We start from the raw sequence: 24753 nt of genomic DNA, 5'->3' as shown, positions 1-24753 counted from the left end.
ATCAATAAGAGTTATAGTATGCAGTAAGAGACTGATTCCGAATTAGCTGGGAATCGGGCGTGTGTTCTGGACTACACAAAAATAAACACATATGTATTCACCATATGCTGAGTTTCATGCATCTCGCAGTATACCCTTAGTTTACTACTAGTCAGTAGTCATCATCATCATCAGTGTGTACTTTCACTACCCTGTACTCAGAGGTGTCACAAGTCTGCATCCCTCTCACCCGTGTGTCACTATTCCAGGGAATGACCCTAAAATGTAGGCTCCTCCATAGTGACAGGGAACTGGGAGCTGCACTGTGACATTCTTGTGCAGTGCTCTCTTCCTGTCACTGCAGAGTAGCTAACAGAGGAGCCAAAGTTCGGGCACTTCCCCAGAGTGATGTAACAGGGGCTTCCTTTGAGGTGACACCCATCCTGTGAGGCCACTCCCCCTTTTGCCAGCAGGAATGTATACCGACCAACTTCATCGCCACCTATTACTATACTAGGTACAAAATATATTCCACTTAAAAAGGTGATTTGTATTTATGTTTCCGCACAATTCTCGCTGTCACTTAGCTATGCCTATGAGAGGACATCACATCCTGTTATAGCTTAGTTACACCTCTCTGATCATTAGAGCAGATGCCATCAAAATGCGTGTGAATCTGCATGGCGCGTACTTACATACTCTCAGCGTTGGTGCATGTGCAGTGCAGAGAACCCTAGAAAATCCGATCTGCAGACAGGCATATGTTCAACTCCACAGAGGCCCTAAGTCTCTATAGCATATGTTCAACTCCTCAGAGGCCCTAAGTCTCTATACAGACAGGTTTGTAAGAGAATATTTCACTTCTAAAGCCAGTATAAAGTATTTACCACTTGTGTGTTACTAAAGGCAATTCAAGAAAAAAAAGTATTCTTTGTCTTTTATTTTAGGCTCTTCTTTGTTGGGTCTCGAGAGGGACACCTTCCTGATTCTCTCAGTATGATCCACATAGAGAGATTCACTCCTATTCCAGCTCTGCTGTTTAATGTAAGTGTGCACCTGCTTGCCTTCCCTTTCTAAGTCAGTTTATACATTTTTTATAAAGTCTTGTCACACTGCTGAAATGCAGAATAGTAAGTTCACTAGGTGATTTGAAAAAGTGAACTAGGACATTATCATGCTGATTAATGAAAGCTATTTATAAGATGTTGTCAGACCTCACAGCAGGGATAAGCAAAAAGGGGAAGTAGTGATACATATGGACATGACAGAAAGAGAAGTGCAGTTTTAAGTGTTGCAAAATTTAAAGGAAAAACTCACTACAGGTTGAGTATCCCATATCCAAATATTCCGAAATACGGAATATTCCGAAATACGGACTTTTTTGAGTGAGAGTGAGATAGTGTAACCATTGTTTTTTGATGGCTCAATGTACACAAACTTTGTTTAATACACAAAGTTATTAAAAATATTGTATTAAATGACCTTCAGGTTGTGTGTATAAGGTGTATATGAAACATAAATGAATTGTGTGAATGTACACACACTTTGTTTAATGCACAAAGTTATAAAAAATATTGTCTAAAATGACCTTCAGGCTGTGAGTATAAGGTGTATATGTAACATAAATGCATTCTGTGCTTATATTTAGGTCCCATCACCATGATATCTCATTATGGTATGCAATTATTCCAAAATACGGAAAAATCCGATATCCAAAATACCTTTGGTCCCAAGCATTTTGGATAAGGGATACTCAACCTTTAATAAGTTTCTGACATTTAAGAGACCCATTAGAGATGACAGTGGAGGTCTTTATAAGTGGTTTGTTCTGAAAGTGACTTGTGAGATGTCTTGTACAACCACATAAGTACATATTGGTGCTAATTCTGAGTGAGACACATTTGCAGAACTGGACGATTCTCATGATTGACCGCTGACTGCGCATGTTCCAGAAACTGGCCTGCGCATGTGTTGCATGATGTCTACGGAGCATAACGTGAGATAGGCGTTTCTGGGCGGTGACTCTTTGGAACAGCTGCCTCTTATGGGAATGTCTTGGGTATGTAGCCTGACTTCCTTACTTGATTGAGGTGTGCATATGCAGCGGATTGCCTGCTTCAGACGGATCTTTTGCATCAAGCATGGAGTGGGTTCAAGTCATAATACTAATGATGACCGCTGTGGATGGGAAAACTGTGGATGTTTCGACTCAGGCATATGTGGACTCACAAGCATTGCATAGGCAGACGGCTACACACATTAGCATAACCGATAGGCTACCGCGGCTGGACGCATATCTGGCCGTGGATGCCTCTGAATCTGAACCAGCCCAAAATGGGAAAGTTTTTGGGGAAATATAGTCAACAGTTTTTTGTTATGAAGAAAGAAGCTACATGTGCCCAGAGCTTCCAAGAACGGCCACGGGCCCGGGTACAGAGGGGGCATACACAAACTGGGAGGCTTTTAGATGAAGCTGAAAAATAGAATGGAATCAAATTTAAAATAATGTCATCAATGACTTGGGAGGTATATTGTATAAGGAAAGTTTCCAAAATGCTAACAAAAAAAGCCTTTTTTCCGGGAGTGGCGACGCCAAGGACTGCATTGCGAGATACAGTTTCCTTGGCCTTGCAAGCCGACCTGCGACGTTGATCCCAATATAATCCCAGCTCTGGTATCGCAAATGCAGAGAGGAGGTGTTTAACACCTACTGCATTTGCATTGCTAAGAATCGCATTTGCAAAGCTAAATGCGAGCAGCTTTACAAATGCGTTGCATGCTGAAGTAGCCCCTGAATGTTACATTTTCAGCTTCAAACTGCCGAACTTACAGAAGTTGCCGCTTTGTAAATCTAGCCAAATAACACATGCAGGGATTTTAGTTACACAAATATGCAAATATATAAATATAAGCTAAGAGACAGTTCTCTAGTCTAATCAATAATACAGTCCAAACATTACATATAGATTTAGAAATTGAGAGCCTGTTGCAGCAGTGTAGTCTACTTTCCCAGGATTCCTTCAATAAACTGACTGAATGTAGAATTTCAGCCTCCTGACAGTATTACATTTTTAGACATTGTTTGTTCTTAATGGACAATGGGGTGATTCAGAGGTGGACGCTATTGTCGCCACTGCATCTTTGTGCGCATTGGCTGTGCAACAATATGCTAATGCCGCAGGAGGCGTCTTGTGTAAATAGACGCCTCCTGCCGGCTTCTCTGATCTGCTGCTGCTTCCGAAGATGCAGCATCGGATCATTTGCATAAATATCAGACATCTGAGAAACCCTCCGGTTAGTCAGGAAATCTGGGAAAATTATGCTACCGGGCCAGTGAAGCAGCATCCAAGGTCGCAGCTACTGGCTTTGAAACGCCCAGAAAACTGGACATACCCCATTTTTCTTGCTGCCACCAAACATCAGCAGCATGTCAATCATGCTACAGCTTTTAGAGCACTGCAACCGACATTGCAGAACCAGATCTGCCCCTGCACAGCGTGGTTCCTGCACATGCACAGATCTGCAAACATCAGAGATTTATGTAAATATCAAATTTACATAAATATCTGAATCAGGCCCAATATTATCAATCATAGAGCACTCTCACTTATTTTGAGGCCAGGCCAACAGGAAGACTTTTCAGTAAGAGATTAAAGGTACATTTTTGTTAAGGATTAACGTAATTACTGCATGAGTAACAGAAAATGAGATTGTAACAAAACAAAATATAGGGAATCATTGGAAAAGTGGGATAAAATGTATATACGAGAGAAATGTACACATTGTACAGCTAGAAGAGAACAAGAGCTACGCAGGCCACCACTGGCATTTTTTAACACTAGTAAAATAGTAAAACCACTGATAGAGGCACCTTTGAAAACGCACCATATTGGTACGGTTTCTGTAGAGAATGCGGGCAGTTGGGATGCCAATAGTCAGAATAACGACCGTGGCATTCTGACGATCAGAATCCCTCCCCCGCTGCCTAACCCTAACCCTCCATGGTGGCGCCTGAACCTAACCCCCCCATTCTCGCAGCCTAAACCTAACCCGGTTGTGTGTTTTTTTTGGCTTTCTTTGCTTGCAACTCTAAATCAGGCCCTATGTTACATGTATATTTGTGAGTGTTATTAGGAGCTTATTGTGACATTTGAAAAAAATGTTTTTCGGTTTTGCAGGTCCTTAAGTAGCCCTAGCCTACATTAACTCTTTATAACCCGTTGTCAATTTAAATGAACATTATTAAAAATGTTTTATTAGTAATAATATTATTTAATTTAATAATATATTGAATTTATTATATAATAATAATTGAATAAAAAAATTAAATAATAAAAATATTTATTTATATATATATATACCATATATATATATATATGTAGTGAAGAGGAGTCCGGCACTCTGGGCTTGTGATAAATGACAATCTGCTCCGGTGCCCTGCCCTCTGAAATCAGTATGTAGCGTGGAAATGAGCTGGCACTCACGGAGACTTATTATAAAACATACAAACAACACGGTTTGATGCCCATCAAACCGTGTTGTTTGTATGTTTTATAATAAGTCTCCGTGAGTGCCAGCTCATTTCCACGCTACATATATATATATATATATAATTTTTTTTTTTTTTGATTACTTAGACCCTAATTCGTCTACTTTACCAGTGTCATCACTGGGATACACTGAAAACATGCGATGGGTCATAAAGGGTTAAGGGGCATCATTCAGATGTGATTGATGCCATTGTTGTTGCAATCTTTTGCCATCCGCAATTGCGACTATATGCTAAAATGGGAAGAAGCTTACCTGAGCATAGGTATACCCAATGCTGTTGCATAATTTCTGTCCGATGGCGTACAACTGCTAATACATCGGTACAATCGTCACAGATTGGGTCATCATACATCTGAAAACGCACAGGCTGAGTTACTCTCCTGGCAGGCAGGGAGCTTTCCAGTAGAAAATGAGAACCTAACTGCTAATTTATGCACGCCTAGAAAACGCCGTCTGAACGGCCATGACACGTCTGCATTTACCCAATCACTCCCCGTTATCACCCCCATATGCTGTCTAATCCCTTGTAGCAAACACCATTGCTATTCAATTGCTGCGTGTGTGCACTGCAGCTCAGACGCATGTGCAGTATGGAAATATCGACTGTCTTGTGTACTTCAGCCGCTTTGTGTCCGCATCTGAATGAGGCCCAATGTACCTTAACTTAGAGATCTATTTCTGTCCTCAGCAATGCTGCATGTTGGTGAATGTATCTCATTTCTAGCTACGTGCTCATATTTCAAGAAAGAAAAATATGGTTTACATTAGCTCTGGAACTATGGCAATAAGGTTCTTCCCTCATGGTGCTTCTTAAGTAACCCTGGTATCTGTTGGGCTGTTTGTGGAAGCAGGTGTTTACTCTCACATTACGCATGACCCTCCTGCACATCCAGAGGCTGATGCATTGTGAGACTTATGCTAGTTTGCATAGCAGAAAATACATAAATACATATGCCCAAACACTCTACAAATGTAGTATTTCTGACATGATTGCTGCAGCTGAAGAGGCGGGACATGGGAGGGAAAGGTGTTTAAGCATTGGCTGAGCACAGCTAGGGTGTGTTTGCGGAATTGCAATACAGAAGTATTGCAGCAGCAATAACAATGTGGTTTTCACAGGTGTAAATACAGTACACCTGTAAAAACCATATTGTTATTGCACTGCTAAAGTGGGTATTTGCTTTCTTCATTTGCTTGTGCAATTGTGTTTCTGCTGCGGGGTACACTGGGCTCCACAGGGGCTTGCATTCATGAGCTGGAGAGTTGTACCTGCTGTACTAGTAATATCTAAGTTTCAATGACGCCTAATAATAAATGCGTACTTCACAAGCAATACAAATGAGTGTGAGTGTATGTGATGTGTGTCACACATAAACCAAGCGCACATGCTGCTAGTGCAGGCTTGCACTGGTTGCAGCTTTGCATGGGCAGTTGCAGCTTTCTTGGGTAATATATCTTATGCTTGTGATTTACGGCACAATTGTGTCCAATTCTGCATCAGCCCTCGATCTCCATGACAATTTCCTGCCTTCCTCAGCTGAAAATGTCATTAGAATACACAAAATATAGGCATATTAGTCCATTCATTTAACAGTTTTTCCCACAATACTTCTGTTTCGTCTTCATTCATGTATCAGTTAACATCCAATAATGAGGTAACATTGGGAGTATCATTTTAAATATGATAAAAACTTTAAACTTAGATGGTGTAACTTTATTTTTTAAAATGCTTCAGCATCTAAGTTCATAGATAAACCCATTGTGCCTCATTGTAGCCTACTTGCCGCACTCCATAAATCAGGGATTTATTCATCAAAACGTTCATTTACAAACAGTCGGTTTGACAGCCGACTCAAAACTGACTCAAAATCGACCAAAAATAGCTAAAAATAATAGACACATCGGAAGCAGGTCTGTTTCATTTCTAAACCAAGTGCAATTGGACAAAACCTCATTATGAGGCCTATAAAAAGGGACACAACCATGCGGTGCACTCTGGTTGTTGTAATCATGGCAATTGTGTTTTCTCTAACTTCCTAGTGGATACCAGGGATCTGTACTTTAGTACCATGGGGTATAGATCGGGTCCACTGGAGCCTGGCACTTTAAAACCTTTAGTGTGTGTATGTGTGTTCTGCCTCCTCCTCTCTATGCCCCTCCTACCAGACTCAGTTTAGAAAAATGTGCCCAAGGAGCCGGGTGCATTTCTCTGGAGCTCCAAAGAGTTTCCTTTAATTTTTATTTTAGTTTATTGTTTTCAGGTAGTCCTGGTTGGCAACCAGGCTACCTGCTTCGTGGGACTTAGAGGGGGGACCGAACCAACCTCCTGAGGATTAATGGTTCGTAATCCCAGCTGACAGGACACTGAGCTCCTGAGGTGCTGATCACACATTGTTAGTATGTGTGCCCACGCCAGCAGCTAGCCACCACCCTCTAACAGATGGCGAAGATCAAGGTGCGGTGAGTGTTACACCAGGGTCCCGGTTAGCTGGTCCCCGGTGCAGTTTGGCGGCAGGTCACGCGGCAGTCACGGGCCACAAGCTGCGGTGCCCACCACGGACAAAACTGACTCGGGGCTCATACCCTGCAGTGCTTGCTGCCCCTTAGGGCTTGTCTGTGCTGTTATCTATATGAAATTTACTCATGGCCAGTATAATACTGTGAGGGACCACACGCCATTGCAAGGGGCGGGGGGCTTCCCGGAGCGGGACCAGAGGCGGGAAGGTGCCATTACCTGCTGCTGCGGATCATTAAGGCTGCATGAACGCTGATTCTCCACAGACCCGCGCTGTTACAGACTTTTATACTGGTAACAGGGGGTCATAGCAGGGGGGAGCACACCGGTGGTAGAGCCGCTGCACTTTTATCAGGTTATACACTTTATTTCACACACTGTGCTGCTGTGTTCTGTGTGCTGGTCTTCGCTCCTCAGTGTCACTCCAGGGGCTCTCTAAGGTCTGTGTGGGGGTGTTTTCCAGTGAGCTGTGCTATATTACAGTTGTGTCAAGATGTCTGTTGACATGGTTATGTGTGCTCCTTGTAACTCTACCCCTTCATTAGCGAGGTCTCTCATGTGTGAACAGTGCTCTTTATCTCCTCAGGGACACAGTTCACAGGCACCTGACTAGCTGGATAAATTCAAAAGCATGATTTAGAATGTTAATTCAGAATTAGCTGCAGCTAAAAGGGAGAGACAGGTGTTAAAACAGTCTATTGATTGTATGGCAAAAACAGCAGATACCAGAAAGGCTTCTCAGCCCCCTCTGTTGGTTTCACATAAACGCTCACTGCTAGAGGTGCTCCAGTCTGATTCTGATCAGCCTGCTCTGGATGCTGATGATATGGATGAGGACAGCTCTCTGTCCCCAGGAGTGGAGGCCCTCATTTTTGCGGTAAGAGAGGGTTTTCAGATACCGGATCAGGAGGCAGAACCAGATGAGAAGTTATACTTTAATATTAGCCAAAGACCTCAGCAACTTTTCCTGTGTCTAAAGAGTTAAACTCCCTAGCTAGGGAAGCATGGATAAACCCTGATAAGAAATGTAAAATTCCTCAGAGGTTTTTAGCTACCTTTCCCCTCCCAGCTGAGGACAGGAAGGTATGGAAAAACCCCCCATCAGTGGATACGTCTGTGTCCAGACTGTCTAAGAAATTTGTACTGCCGCTGCCAGGGGCAATATCCCTAAAAGAGCCGGCTGACCATAAAATTGACACCACTCTCAAGGCAATTTATATGACAGCGGACGTAGCACAGCGCCCCACAATACTTTGTGGGTGGATTTCCAGGGCAATGGTCAAGTGGTCCCATAATATTTTTAATGGATTAGACAATCTGCCCCAGGATGAGGTCATTACTCTGCTGCAACACATATAGGATGCTGCAAATTTTATGAGCGAGGCTATAAAGGAATTGTGTAAGATAAATGGCTGCACTACTGCTATGTCAGTTTCGGCACGCAGAGCTTTGTCGTTGCGTCAGTGGTCAGCGGACGCTGATTCCAAAAATCCCCCCTTTACAGGTGATGCATTGTTTGGGGACGAATTAAATAAATGGATTTCCCAGGGAAAGGCGGGTAAGTCTGCCTATCTTCCGTCAGCTGCGCCACCTGCTAGACGTTCTTACACAGAACCGTCCTTGCAGTCCTTTCGTGTGGCAAGGTTCAGAGGCAGGGGCAGGGGAGTCTCCACCACTCCGAGAGGATCTCGTGGTAAGTCATGTAAAACAATTCAAGAGAGGCCACGCTAGAGAGCCAATATAAATATTCAATAATACCGATGGTTCCAGTTACCCAATGCAATGAGCAGCAGCCTGTGTTAGATCCTCAAATCTAGTACCTATTGAGAAAGTCACAGAAAGTGACGAAACGCGTTTAGGTTTCCCTGTCATCAGCTGGAGATTTGAGAATCTAACACAGGCTGCTGTTCATTGCAGAGATACCGGCGACAGCTCCTACATTGAGCCGCTTACAGCTATAACTAACTGCTGCCCTGTCCTGGGTAACGATCAGCCGGAGCCTGCTGCAGTATCCACATGGATCATACAATTACAGCTACACAGTGTTTTTCCGTCTCTCCTTGGCTGTGTTCAGCTGGAGCCAGCCGCCGCATATATCTGGTCACCGCTTCTGACAACCGCAATCATCCAAGGACGCTCGGGTTTCACCTCCTCCTCGTACCTACAAATGAGTCTCGGACAGCGGGGACAGAGTGAGTAGCGGCCCCCAGCAGCGGTCTTTCTCTCATATACAGCTGTAATTGGTTTAAGACTCTCTGTGGAACTACATCTAAATTATACCACAATAAGCTTCACAGCAGCCTATATGGACTTTAGCACTTAAACTACTGTGCTAATTGTTAGTATAACAATTTACTTCTCCAGCTATCCATTCTGACTGTGCTCCAATCAGAGGAAAAATAGATACAATCACAGTTCGATTGGCAACATATGTAACATATCTAGTTACTATATTCTATATCCATTACTCTTCATATTGGTACATATGTCTACTATGGTTATTTTTATTTGTTAGTAATAAGTGTTTTTAAATGTTTAAATGTATATGAAATAAATATATATTAATTGGAACCATCGGTATTATTGAATATTTATATTGGCTCTCTAACCTCTCAAGGCCGCCTCTCATGAATTGTTTTAGTTTGTCCTTAATTGAGACCTGTGCAGATAGGTCTCTGGGGCCTGTCGCAATTGAACCAATTGGGCTATTTATTGTTAAGTTATTAGTTAATATATACAATTTTCATCCATTCGAGCTATCAGGTGTGTTTAATTTGGTAAGTCATGTAAACCTGCAACTGCTGCAGCCCTGGACCAGACCACCGGATCCCCTGCCGCTAAGCCTTCCGCGTGACTGTTGGCCCCAGCAGCAAGGCGACTTTCAGGTGGGTGCTCGCCTTCAGCACTTCGCCCACGTGTGGGCGAAGTCTTGCCGGGATCCTTGGGTGAGGGATCTCATTTACCAGGGATACCGGTTAGAATTTCAAGCACTTCCTCCTCACAGATTTTTCAAATCAGGCTTACCAGTTTTGCCCGCTGCAAAAGTTACCTTGCAAGAGGCAATTCAAAAACTTTTACGGACAGGGGTGGTGTTTCCAGTACCTCCTCCATTACACAAAAGGTGGTTTTACTACAGTCTTTTTGTCGTTCCATAACCGGACGGTTCGGTGCGACCCATCTTAAACCTGAAGTCTCTAAACCCGTATCTGCGGGTGTTCAAATTCAAGATGGAATCCCTGCGGGCAGTGGTGTCTGGTCTGGAGGAGGGCGAGTTCTTGGTATCCCTGGATGTCAAGAATGCTTACCTGCACATTAACATGTGGCCCCCTCATCAGGCTTACCTCAGGTTTGCCATCTTGGACGGCCATTTCCAGTTTCAGGCCTACAGTTCCGAGGATCTTCACCAAAGTCATAGCGGAGATGATGCTGCAACTGCGCAGGATGGGAGTCAACATAGTCCCCTACTTTGACGATCTCCTGATAAAGGCTATGTCCAGAGAGCGTCTCTTACACAGCATCGATCTAACGACTCGCCTGCTTACAGATCATGGGTGGATCCTAAACTTCCAGAAATCTCACCTGGAACCGACCCAACATCTTCAATTCCTTGGAATGATACTGGATACAGCGTCTCAAAAGGTGTTTCTTCCGATAATCAAGGCCTTGGCTACCCAGGCTTTGGTCCGTTCAGTGCTCTGTCCTCGTAAGGTGTCCATACATCTTTGCATACGTTTGCTGGGCAAGATGGTTGCTGCTTACGAGGCAATCCAATATGGCAGATTTCATGCCTGGCCATTTCAGCTGGACCTGCTGGACAAATGGTCGGGGTCTCACCTTCACATTCATCAGGAAGTGACCTTATCTCTGAAAGCCCGGATTTCTCTATTATGGTGGTTACAAGTTCCTCACCTGGTAGAAGGCAGGAATTTCAATATCCAATCATGGTTTCTACTGACAACAGATGCCAGCCTCTGGGGTTGGGGGGCTGTGACCCAAGGGGCCCATTTACAGGGTATATGGTCAAGTTAGGAATCTACTCCGCTGATAAACATCCTGGAACTCAGGGCAATTTACAATGCCCTTCTGCAAGCTTCCCATCTCCTGAGGGATCGGGCGATCCAGGTTCAATCGGACAATGTCACGGCAGTGGCATACATATACTGACAAGGGGGAACAAGAAGCAGAGCAGCTATGCGAGAAGTGTCAAAAATCCTCCTTTGGGCAGAGGCCAACGCAAGCAGGAGTCGATATAGGCCTACGTTTAGCCTCCATTAAAATCCAGATTTCGGCGCTCTCTATTTTCTTCCAGAAACAACTTGCCATATTGCCGAAAGTACAAACTTTCCTAAAAGGAGTTCTTCATATGCAACCACCCTTCGTACCTCCCACGACTCCGTGGAATCTCAGTGTGGTTCTGTCCTTTCTTCAATCGGACTTGCATAGGGTGGAGTTGAAATTTCTCACCTGGAAAACGGTGATGCTATTAGCATTGGCGTCTGCAAGATGTGTTTCTGAATTGGGGGCCTTATCCCGTAAGAGCCCTTATTTGGTTTTTCATGAAGACAGGGAGGAACTCAGGACCCGTCCTCAGCTTTTGCCTAAAGTGGTTACAGCTTTTTATGTCAATCAACCCATTGTGGTTTCCGGTGTTGTCCGACGCTTCCATTGGACTAGAGTCCTTGGATGTAGTGAGGGCTCTGAAGATTTATGTCAAGAGGACGGTTCATCATCGGAAATCTGATTCGCTGTTTATCTTTTATGATGCCACCAAGATTGGTCATCTGGCTTCCAAGCAATCCATTGCTCGCTGGCTCACGTTGACCATTCAACAGTCCTATACTTCGGCGGCTCTGCCTTTGCCGACGTCTATTCAGGCCCACTCAACGAGGTCTGTGGGCTCTTCCTGGGCGGCTGCCCAGGGTGTCTTGGCCTTACAGTTGTGCCGAGCTGCTACTTGGTCTGGTTCGAACACTTTTGTGAAATTCTATCGGTTTGACACCTTGGCCAGGGATGACCTTCAGTTTGGCAGGCGGTTTTACAGGGGTCTCAGCACTCTCCCACCCATTTGGGAGCTTTGGGACTTCCCCATGGTACTAAAGTACAGATCCACAGTATCCAATAGGACGTTAGAGAAAATAGGAATTTAATACCTACCGGTAATTCCTTTTCTCGTAGTCCATACTGGATACTGGGCGCCCGCCTCAGTGCTTCGATTCCTGTTTACTTGCCTAAGTATTTGTTTGGTCCACTGTTGCAGACCCTTTTATGTTGTTGGGAGTTGGGATAGCTGTGCTATCCTGGTTGGGTTGGTGTTGCTATCCTCTGTTCTGGTTAGCGCCCTCCTTTTGGTTATGGTTGTGTGTTGGCTTGTTGCCTCACCGCTGTTGTATTTATTCCTTCTCTCGTGGTATGTCCATCTCCTCGGGCACAGTTTTCCTAGACTTAGTCTGGTAGGAGGGGCATAGAGGGGCGGAGCCAGCACACACACACTAAAGGTTTTATAGTGCAAGGCTCTAGTGGACCCGATCTATACCCCATGGTACTAAAGTACAGATCCCCAGTATCCACTACGGACTACAAGAAAAGGAATTACCGGTAGGTATTAAATTCCTATTTTCCTGCTGTATGGAAATCTCCACATGAGTGAAGGTGTTTGTGGGTCTAAATGTGCATGTGACATGTTTTGGCAAATAGGGAAGCATTTGTATAATTATGTCTATATTGAGTCGATTTAAGCATCTATTTGAGTGTGAATTGACCACATTTAGAACTTCAAATAGAAATCACATTACCAGCAATTTATTAATAGAACAAAAGCTCAATTCTGAGTAAATACACTATTTTAAATAGAAACACATGAGCCAAAAATCGGTCCATTTAAGTCGTTGTGAGGCGGTTTTAAAATAAACACAATATAGATCCTTAGTAAATTTACCCCAAAATCTTTTCCATCCATATACAAGGGACTGGCTCATTATGCAACAGCCTGCAAATGGCGATTCATGACACCAGCTGTGTATCCATTGTGTCATGAGTCCACTTGGAAAAATTACCAACATTCCTTGTGTCTAAAATACTTACTGTCCATTCTGTCTTTTATCTGCCTATAGGGTGCAATGGCTCTCGTGTATCTCTGTGTTGAAGATGTCTTCCAGCTCATTAATTATTACAGCTTCAGCTATTGGCTGTTTGTGGGTCTGTCTATTGCTGGTCAACTATATTTGCGCTGGAAGGAGCCAGACAGACTACGACCTCTGAAGGTTAGTGTTATATATTGTCAACTCTTCTGCTTGTTTTCTGACCTCTGGCTGTCACATGTTCTCTTCTGTGGTCATCTACACTGCAATACTATACTTTTCTCCCCCACCCCCCATGTCAAGTTTTATTTGCACCGCATCCTGTTCTTCATCCTTCTAATAAATGAAGGGCCTGGATTTAACCTTCTATTTACCTGTGACTGAGTATGGACTGTATGCATAGTGTCCATGTCTGGTTATGAGACATCTCTCTGCTTTCTTGTCACTTATAGCTCAACCTGGTGTTCCCAGTGACATTCTGTATCTGCACCATTTTCCTAGTTGCAGTGCCACTGTACAGTGACTTGATCAACTCTCTAATTGGAGTGGCAATAGCACTCTCTGGGGTTCCTGTTTATTTCCTTATCGTACGTGTTCCAGAGGAAAAGAAACCTCAGTGTCTACGCACTGTAGCAGGTATGACAGATACGTTTGAAAGGAAATACAACATAAAGTTTCTTTAATAATGATGGTTTCTTAGCATATATCTTTTCTTTCAGCTGCTATTACTCGCTATACTCAGATGTTGTGCTTCTCTGTCGTCACGGAGATGGATTTAAAGGAGGATGACAACCTTACAACAAAATCTGACTGATTGCAATGTGATCTCCCTTGAAGCTGCTGGAACCTTATGAACCTCTTCCATCACATAATTTATTTCTTACACTGGATGGACAACATTTTTGTCATTAAAGGTTGTAATGCAGGGTGGCTGCAGGGCAGTGCTCTGGCATGAAGTTGACCGAATAATTTCTCCCTGGCAGGGGAAATGTTCATAATTGTTCCCTCCAAAAAAAAAACAGTTTTTGCTGAATTAGGATGTTAAACCTACAGAGCCTGGAGTGCTGGCCCATGCAAGTAGAAGTCAAAGAAGTAATGGTATGTGTGAGTCTGCTGCATCACTGTATGGACCAACTGGAAGACCAGAGACCTCTGTAACTTTAGAGTGCCTTACACGGCTGAACATGTTGTTTCAACATTTTGCACTGGTTGGAAAATCATAGTAGGCCCGAGCATTGGTATAATAATACTGTAATAAAAAAACTAAACACAAATAATCTCTCAGCACAGTTGTTTTGAAAATTGTGGTTACCAATGACTAGCTACCACTAAATGGGTGTGTTTCCAGGGACTTTACCTGATGGTTTGATTCAAGTTATTAAGTAAATCTAAGGGTGCCTGCACCAGTGATGTGTGGTGAGGTGATGCAGGTGAGGCAGAGCCTTTCCTGTCATACTAACATAAACACCAGAGTTTTTACTGTATAAAGTATATGAAAAATACAAAGAATATATTAGAAATATCTTCTTTGCATTATTCTAATCATTTTTGTAGTAAAATCTCTGGAGTAAAAAGTCTATGGCAGGTGAGGCAGCGCCTCCCCTGTCTATCTTATCCTCACATCTCTGATGAAAACTCACCAAATTTCCAGCAGTATATCCTGCTGCGCCTGTGTATAATGCCCACATGAAGCCTTTGGCTCAGATATTGTGTGTAAATCTGGCTCTGGTACTAGCCAGTGCTCCCTGAGCCATTTGCCTCAACGCACATCCCTGGCCTGTACCCAGTATGATATCACAATTAGCCTTATATTACATCATGTGTGGTCCTAAAATGAATGATCCCCAATAAGAATCCTCTTAGAATCAAAACTGGGCTGCTAAGATTTTGTACGGTTTATTCAGATTGGCCATTGCACTGTATGCAGGTTGATTACACTGAGCCCAAATGGAAATTGGATATGGTCAATGAATGATCCGCTGTAAAGTATAGGAGTCACATTAATCAACCCTGAAATGCAAATGGAACAGATGGACAGATATTATACATTTCAGCATCATTTGTCTTAAATGTCCTATCCTTGAGTAATAACAAAGGGTCTGATTCAGATGTGGAAACAGAACGGATGTTATGATAATTTGTGAGGAATGGGGAAAGAAATATGGCAGGACTCCTGCTTGTATATTAAAACCATGAGGTGTCTCTCTAATCAATACTCTGGGTTATCTATGAGGGTACTGTAGCACTCACTGGTGCAGAAGATTTGTCCCCTTTCCCTTATTCCCTTTTCTCATACGTCCTAGAGGATGCTTCAAGAACCATGGGGTATAGACGGGATCCGCAGGAGACATGTGCACTTTAAGACTTTAAAAGGGGTGTGAACTGGCTCCTCCCTCTATGCCCCTCCCAGTTAGATTCTGTGCCCAGTGAGACTGGATGCACACTGAGGAGCTCTCCAGAGTTTCTCAGAAAAAATACTTTTTGTTAGGTTTATTATTTTCAGGGAGACCTGCTGGCAACAGGCTCCCTGCATCGTGGGACTGAGGGGAGAGAAGCAGACCTACTTCTGTGAGTTTCAAGGCTCTGCTTCTTAGGCTACTGGACACCATTAGCTCCAGAGGGTCTGATCGCTAGGTACGCCTAGATGCTCGTTCCCGGAGCCGCGCCGTCACCCCCCTTGCAGAGCCAGAAGTCAGAAGCCGGGTGAGTAGAAGAAGATCAGAAGACTTCAGTGACGGCAGAAAATTTCAGTGACGGCTTTTGAGGTACCGCGCAGCGGCCGCGCTGCGCGCCATGGTCCCACATACAAAACGGCACTGCAGGGCGCAGGGGGGGCGCCCTGGGCAGCATTAAACCTCAAATAGCTACTGGCATAAGAGTATAAATACAGACCCCAGCCAGTATAAAAATATAAAAATAAGCGGGACTGAAGCGCGCCATTAAGGGGGCGTGGCTTAGCCATCACAGCTCTGACCAGCGCCATTTTCTCTTCACATCTGCAGAGACGCTGAGCCTGGCCTCCCACACTGCTGTACAAGTAACAGGGTGCAAAACGGGGGAGGGGGGGGGGGGGGTCGCAACAGTTGATTTGGTGCTATTTTATTGAATTTAAAAGCGCTAACATGTCTGGGTAGTATATTACAGGCTTCAGAACCGGGATAGGCGCTGGGTTGTGAGCTGGCAGAACTCCCTCTGTGTTTCTCTAACAGGCTTTGCTGTCGGTCTGTCCCCTATAGCCCCAGTGTGTTGTGGGTGTCGGTACGCGTGTGTCGACATGTCTGAGGCTGAGTGCTTTTCCCAGGAGGAGGCTGGAGTGGGGACAGAAAAGGCTGTGGGAGTGACTGTGTCGGCACCGCCGACGGCTGATTGGGTAAATATGTTGAGTGTTTTGAATGCAAATGTGGCTCGGTTGACTAAGAGATTAGATAAATCTGAGTCTAAGAACCAGACATGGAGAAAATCCATGGGGGATGCACTGTCGCAAGCTCAGACCCCTTCGGGGTCACAGAAACGTGCATTTACCCAGATAGCAGATACCGATACGGACTCTGATTCCAGTGTCGACTGTAGTGATGCCAGATTGAATCCTAAACTGGCTAAGAGCATTCAGTACATGATTGTGGCAATAAAAGACGTATTACATATCACGGAGGACCCTGCTGTTCCTAATACAAGGGTCTGTATATTTAAAGGAAAGAAACCTGAGGTAACGTTTCCTCCCTCTCATGAACTGAACGCTCTTTTTGAAAAGGCTTGGGAAAATCCTGACAAGAAGGTACAGGTTCCCAAAAGAATTCTGGTGGCATATCCGTTCCCCTCTGGGGACAGGGAAAAGTGGGAGTCAACCCCCACGGTGGACAAAGCTCTATCGCGTGTGTCCAAAAAGGTAGCGCTTCCGTCTCCTGACACGGCAGCCCTAAAGGATCCTGCGGATCGTAAGCAGGAAAATACACTAAAATCCAATTATGTCACTACAGGTTCGCTGCTCAGGCCTGCCGTTGCATCGGCATGGGTGAGTAGCGCTATTGAAAAGTGGGCAGATAACTTGTCATCTGAGATAGATACCCTGGATAGGGATAGCGTGCTTTTGACTCTGGGTCATATCAGGGACGCTGCAGCCTGTTTAAAAGAAGCTGCAAGGGATATTGGCCTTTTGGGATCAAGGGCCAATGCCATGGCAGTCTCGGCTAGGAGGGCATTGTGGATTCATCAATGGAATGCTGATGCTGACTCTAAGAAGACTATGGAGTCTCTACCGTTTAACGGTAGTGTCTTGTTTGGTGAAGGCCTCGCTGACCTGGTATCTACGGCTACCGCGGGTAAGTCATAATGTTTACCTTATGTCCCTGCACAACAAAAGAAAACGTCCCACTATCAGATGCAGTCCTTTCGGCCCAATAAATACAAAAAAGGAGGAGGGTCCTCCTTCCTTGCTACGAGAGGAAGAGGAAGGGGAAAAAGGTCACATGCTGTGGCAAGTTCCCAAGAACAAAAGTCCTCTCCGGCTTCTAACAAATCCACCGCATGACGCTGGGGCTCCTCTGCGGGAGTCCACACCGGTGGGGACACGTCTCCAACTCTTCAGTCAGGTCTGGGTTCACTCGGCCCTGGATCCTTGGATATTAGAAATAACCCAAGGGTACAAATTGGAGTTTCAAGACGTGCCCCCTCACCGTTTCTTCAAATCGGCCTTGCCAGCTTCTCTTCCAGAAAGGGAGGTAGTATGCGCTGCAATACTAAAGATGTGTCAAGATCAAGTCATTGTCACGGTACCCCCGTCACAACAGGGGGAAGGCTTTTATTCGAGCTTGTTCGTGGTCCCGAAGCCGGATGGCTCAGTCAGACCGATTCTGAACCTAAAATCCCTCAATTTCTATCTAAAAAAATTCAAATTCAAGATGGAATCTCTCCAAGCAGTGATCTCCAGTCTGGAGGAGGGGGATTTTATGGTGTCGGTCGACATAAAGGATGGCTACTTACACGTCCCCATATATCCTCCACATCAGGCTTACCTGAGGTTTGCTGTTCAGGATTGTCATTACCAATTTCAGACGTTGCCGTTTGGTCTGTCCACGGCTCCAAGGATTTTCACCAAGGTTATGGCGGAAATGATAGTTCTCCTGCGCAAGCAGGGAATCACAATTATCCCGTACTTGGACGATCTCCTGAGAAAGGCAAGATCCAAGGAGCAATTACTGAAAAACGTTGCGCTCTCACTGACGATTCTGCAACAACATGGTTGGCTCCTAAGCTTGCCAAAATCACAGTTGGTTCCGACAACACGGCAGTCATTCTTGGGTATGATTCTGGATACAGAATTAAAGAGAGTTTTTCTTCCAGAGGAAAAAGCTCTGGAAATACAGAAAATGGTGAAACAGATTCTGAAACCGGCAAGAGTGTCGATTCTTCAATGCACTCAGTTGCTGGGGAAGATGGTGGCGGCCTACGAGGCCATTCAGTTTGGCAGGTTCCATGCCAGAATGTTTCAGTGGGACCTGTTGGACAAGTGGTCCGGGTCTCACCTGGACATGCACCGGAAAATAATCCTATCTTCCAGGACCAGAATCTCCCTTCTGTGGTGGCTGCACAGTTCTCACCTCCTGGAGGGACGCAGGTTCGGGATTCAGGATTGGATCCTGGTAACCACGGATGCAAGTCTCCGAGGCTGGAGAGCAGTCACACGGGAGAAATTTTCAGGGAAAATGGTCAAGCCAGGAAGCTTGTCTGCACATAAACATTCTGGAATTAAGGGCCATTTACAACGGCATTCTGCAAGTGGATCTTCTTCGCGGTCTGCCCGTCTTGATTCAGTCAGACAACATAACAGCAGTGACGTACATAAACCGCCAGAGCGGAAACAAAGAGCAGAGCGGCGATGGCGGAGGCCACGAAAGTTCTTCGCTGGGCGGAGAGACATGCAAGCGCTCTGTCAGCAGTCTTCATTCCAGGAGAGGACAACTGGGAAGCAGACTTCCTCAGCAGACACGAACTCCATCCAGGAGAGTGGGGTCTTCATCAAGAGGTCTTTGCAGAAGTGACAGGTCGTTGGGGAATTCCTGAAATAGACATGATGGCGTCTCGCCTCAGCAAGAAGCTTCCGAGATATTGTTCCAGGTCGAGGGACCTTCAAGCAATAGCGGTGGACGCCCTAGTGGCACCGTGGGTGTTTCCGTTGGTCTATGTGTTCCCTCCACTTCCACTCATTCCAAAGGTGATAAAGATTATAAGAAGAACAAGGGTTCAGGCAATACTCATTGTTCCAGACTGGCCAAAGAGGACCTGGCATCCAGATCTTCAGGAGTTGCTCATAGAAGATCCCTGGCCTCTTCCTCTACGGGAAGACCTGTTACAACAAGGACCGTGCGTGTATCAAGACTTACCGTGGCTGCGTTTGACGGCATGGCGGTTGAACGCCAAATCCTAGCCCGAAAGGGTATGCCCAGTGAAGTCATTCCCACACTACTTCAGGCTAGAAAAGAAGTAACGGCAAAGCATTACCACCGTATTTGGAGGAAATATGTATCTTGGTGTGAATCCAAGAAGGCTGCTACGGAGGATTTTCAGCTGGGGCGTTTGCTCCATTTTTTGGAAGCAGGTGTGGATGCGGGCCTAAAGTTAGGCTCCATTAAAGTACAAATTTCGGCCTTATCAATCTTCTTTCAGAAAGAATTGGCCTCCCTTCCAGAAGTTCAGACCTTCGTGAAAGGCGTGCTGCACATCCAACCTCCATTTGTGCCCCCTGTGGCACCGTGGGATCTTAATGTGGTATTGCAATTCCTGCAATCTCATTGGTTTGAACCTTTACGTTAGGTTGAGTTAAAATTCCTTACTTGGAAATTAGTCATGTTGTTGGCCTTGGCATCCGCAAGGCGTGTATCTGAATTGGCGGCTTTGTCTCACAAAAGCCCCTATTTAATCTTCCATGCTGATAGGGCGGAGTTGAGAACTCGTCAGCAATTTCTGCCAAAAGTGGTTATCATTTCACGTAAACCAGCCTATTGTGGTGCCAGTGGCTACGCCTTGACGGAGTCGAAGTCTCTCGATGTGGTCAGAGCTTTGAAAATCTATGTCGCCAGAACGGCTCAGATTAGGAAAACAGAGGCTCTGTTTGTCCTGTGGGCTCCCAACAAGATTGGGGCTCCTGCTTCCAAGCAGACTATTGCGCGCTGGATCTGTAATACGATTCAGCAGGCTCATTCTACGGCAGGATTGCTGTTACCGAAATCTACCAGAAAGGTGGGCTCATCCTGGGCGGCTGCCCGAGGGATCTCGGCATTACAGCTTTGCCGAGCTGCTACTTGGTCGGGATCAAACACCTTTGTGAAGTTTTACAAGTTTGATACCCTGGCTGAGGAGGACCTCTTGTTTGGTCAATCTGTGCTGCAGAGTCATCCGCACTCTCCCGCCCGTTCTAGAGCTTTGGTATAAACCCCATGGTTCTTGAAGCATCCCCAGCATCCTCTAGGACGTATGAGAAAATAGGATTTTTTTTAATACCTACCGGTAAATCCTTTTCTCTTAGTCCGTAGAGGATGCTGGGCGCCCGTTCCAGTGCGGGCTGTATCTGCAGTTTGGTTATGGTTACACTCATGTTGAGTTAAGTTCAGTCAGTCTGTGGCTGATGTTGGTCATGCCGTTGCATGTGTTGTTGTTGAATGCCATGTTGTACGGCGTGTTTGAGGTGTGAGCTGGTATGTATCTCACCTTAGTTTAAAAATTAAATAAATCCTTTTCCTCTAAATGTCCGTCTCCCTGGGCACAGTTCCTATAACTGGAGTCTGGAGGAGGGGCATAGAGGGAGGAGCCAGTTCACACCCCTTTTAAAGTCTTAAAGTGCCCATGTCTCCTGCGGATCCCGTCTATACCCCATGGTTCTTGAAGCATCTCCAGCATCCTCTACAGACTAAGAGAAAAGGATTTACCGGTAGGTATTAAAATCCTATTATTTGGTACAAAAGAAATATGAGAGAGACAGGTGAAGGAGGAAAAAGCAAGAGAGAGAGGTGAAAAAAAGAGGATAGGAATGTGGAGGAATACAGAAGAGAACCCCCCCCCCCCCCAACCTTCCCAGCAATACCTCAGAAACTGGCGAATGACAATATAAAATACTAGTATACACTGTGTATACAAATGCCTGTAAACAATATGTATGTAAATGTTGAGGGATGATGTCACTCCAGTATTAGAAAACTGTATGGGCAGCCGGCCAAACGTAGACTTTTTTTTTAAAAGGGGCAATCGTGTACAAAGCTAAACCATGCCTTGTAAATGATTGCCTCTTTAAAAAAAGTCCAAGTTCAGCCGGCATCCCGCCCGCCAGACTTGTACTTCATGACATCCAGCACTATATATTAAGGAATAACACAAATTCTTACTGTAATTTATTACAGATATATTATAAGTCATCTTGAAGCTATATGTCCTATATCACAGGTTCTCAAACTCGGTCCTCAAGACCACACACAGTGCATGTTTTCCAGGTCACCCAGCAGGTGCACAGGTGTATTAATTACTCACAGTCAGACACATTTTAAAAGATCCACAGCTGGAGTTAATTATTTCACTTGTGATTCTGTGAGGAGACCTGCAAAACATGCACTGTGTGGGGTCCTGAGGACTGAGTTTGAGAACCTGTGTCCTATATGAAACCACTTTATACAGTTACAGAAGTTGTTAACATTGTTAACTTTAATGATTTATTGTAGGGAACATCCCATATATTAATTTCCTTTCACACAGAGGAAGATCTATACATGATCTGCAAACAATGATTGATCAAGTGTGAAGTGGACATAAGACTACTGTGCTATTGTTTGGCATGTCTAGGCTTGTATTGTATCAGGCCTGTTGCATGGATAATATCAGTAAATGGCATGAGTGCATCCAAGGTATAAAAAGGTCAAGTAACCTAGTTATTTACTGTTATGATGACAGGAATTACATTGCCTCAACTAGCAATCACATAGCAGAAACACAGCTCAAAAGGGACTTATACTGTACTTACTGTATGTAAACAAGAATTTATTTGTAGTCCGGCACTAATCTGAATAACTGGGCATGAAGTTATGATTGACAGGTGAACCATTTAAAACCATACACAAAAGAGGCCTGATTCAGAGTTAGGAGCAAATAAAATAAAAAAGGAACAATTTTCTCCTTGGTAAAACCATGTAGCACAGCAGGTGATGTAGATTTTAGTGTGGAAGGAGCAATCCCTAGATTAAAGGCCCATATAGATGGGCCGATGCAGGAAGAGATGTGTGCTGAGCGAACCGCTCAGCACACATCTCTCCCGCCGCTCAGCATAGCGCGATCTGTGCTGAGCGTGCGGGTGGAGACGGGGGGCCGCTCACTTCACCCAGAGGGTGAAGTGAGTGACCCGCTAGATTGGCCTGCACAGCAGGCCAATCTAGCACCAGCGATAGCGATGTGCTGGGCCGCGCATCGCTATCGCTGAGGGGGCTACACATGGAGCGATCATGCTGATATTCTAAGCAATCTAGTTAGATTGCTTAGAATATCGCTCCGTGAGTACCCCCCTACCTTTCTGAGTAAGTCTACCTTTCTGAGTAAAACTCAAAGCTGCCCAGTATTTGCCTGCTATGTATACAGTAAAAGCAGTCAGTATTTTCCCTGCATACAGAAAATAAATGTATTGCACACATTGCCTTGCAACATGATTTTGTTCCAAGAGCAAATTGCATATTTTTCCTTCTTTTTTTATTTGCTCCTAACTCTCTATCAGGCCCATAAAATCCCCAAGCTACAAGTTAATTCAAATGTACGAATGAATGCATAGTATCAATCCAGCATTGCATATTTTACTGTGTACCTTTATGGGGTGGAAGGAACCAGGTGGCAGTCATCCTCTTGTCAACGCTGTACATAGTAGGCAGTATATATAATGCTGCGGAAAGACACAATAGGAATCAAGGACCTGCTCACATTTTACACAGTAACATAAGTTACATGTCTCATGCAAATCCTTTTCACAGGTGCAAATCGCTTTCAGCCTTATAATATGCTGTAGAAGTCAAACTCATGCATTTATATTCATGGTCATAACGAGGGGTGGGCAAGCTGTGCCACCGGGCAGGGCTCAGTGCCTAGGGGGTGGCACCATCACTGCCCCATGACATCTGAATTTGGCATGTAGGGTGCCACTAACTGCACTATGCAACCAAGAAAGCTGCTGCCTGGAGTGTTCTTAGGATGCTTCTTTGTGGTCCTGGCCATAGCCAGCTGGGGTGAACTTGGGATGTTTCAGGCTCTGAACCTGCTACTGTTTCTTACATCATGGCAACACGTTTTGGGCTGGCACAATGCATTTGTTCCTGCTACGGCTCTGTATGTATTTAATATAAACCTATATCAAGCTGTTGAGAAGAGAAAGTATAAGCAAACTCACCTCAGGTGCAAGAGCACAACATAAATCCAAGTATTAACTGCAGTAAACAGCTGATTAGTGTGCAATAACCCATAATACTTCACTTCAGGACACTATCAGACACTATCTGAAGGAGTGCTAGGCCAAAGTACAAAGTAACTTGTGTACAAGTTGTCGAAGTCGAAAATATTATACCCACATATATAACGTGCAAACACCACACAGAGTTGCCTCCGTGCGGGTGCTTGTTCTGCCGTGCATGCGCATACCCGCACACTGCGTACATTGGCTCACGAAGTCCTGTGTATTAGATCGTGGTATGAGTAAATACGGTAGCATACGCATTCGCATGGAAAAGCCACAAAGACATATCTGATATTTAATCCACATAGTGCATTATTTACACATAGTCTACATGCACCACACCAGCAAGTTACATTTACTTTGGAAGTATAGCAACAGAGGGATTTGACTTTACAGGATATTAGGGGACAGAATTAGGTGAAGATGTGGTGTTTGGTATCCAGATGTACAGTATTTCAAGGGCAATATTCTGATCGCAGTTTGCAGAAGGTAGCATGCTCCTGTGCATAGATATGCGCAGGAATACAATATTAATATCACACTGTATATACTGTACTCCTGATATTCGTCGGGAACCCAGTGGAGGACACCTGCAAGTGCACCTGGACCAGGCATCGCCCACCTATTCAAACCGACCTGTGACCCCTCGTGTACTGTATATAACCAGCACTTTGACCTATGAAAGAAGAGATTACAGTTTCCTTTGTACTATGTTTTGGACAAATGTATAAAAGCCAGGTCCCAGTCTAATTCTTTGAAGGTCATCTTGCTAGACTGAGTGAGGACCGGATCCGGGTGGTGCAGGCGAACAAACGTATGTACTATTGGTTGTAGTTTTTCTCTTGCATTGTTGTATTTCTGTTGTACCCCCCTTTTAAGTAAATATTTTTTGCTGCGTTGGACCACAACATGTTATGTTCCCTGTACTTGGTACTTCAGAGACTGGGCGGATGAGCCCCAAGTACAGGAACGTGATGCTGTGGTAGGAACAGGAGTTCAGCAGCGACCCCTACAGAACCCTGACTCCGTTGTCTCGCCTACTTGGTCAGTCTACGCCTGCGAGACTATGTTTGCTTGGGCCCACGGCAGCCGCGTTTGAAGGGCTGATTAGGTCTGCCCAACTCTGATGTCCCCCAGTCTTAGTTTGAGACAAGGCGTAA

General features: G+C 44.8%; 1 protein-coding gene across 4 annotated transcripts in view; it reads left to right on the top strand.

Annotated features, from left to right (window-relative positions):
• Positions 1-14399, top strand: part of SLC7A7 (solute carrier family 7 member 7) — a 153022-nt gene extending 138623 nt beyond the window's left edge. For all 4 annotated transcript variants that reach the window (XM_063913543.1, XM_063913541.1, XM_063913540.1 and 1 more), the window contains exons 7-10: positions 927-1023; positions 13156-13305; positions 13575-13758; positions 13842-14399. In XM_063913543.1, the coding sequence (XP_063769613.1) occupies positions 927-1023; positions 13156-13305; positions 13575-13758; positions 13842-13936 (526 nt within the window). In that variant the 3' untranslated portion in view covers positions 13937-14399. The remainder of the gene's footprint in view (positions 1-926; positions 1024-13155; positions 13306-13574; positions 13759-13841) is intronic.
• Positions 14400-24753: the final 10354 nt, after the last annotated feature.

The sequence above is a fragment of the Pseudophryne corroboree genome, chromosome 1 (assembly GCF_028390025.1).
Source record: "Pseudophryne corroboree isolate aPseCor3 chromosome 1, aPseCor3.hap2, whole genome shotgun sequence".
NCBI classification, from domain to species: Eukaryota; Metazoa; Chordata; class Amphibia; order Anura; family Myobatrachidae; genus Pseudophryne; species Pseudophryne corroboree.
This window is presented reverse-complemented; position numbering and strand designations above follow the sequence as displayed.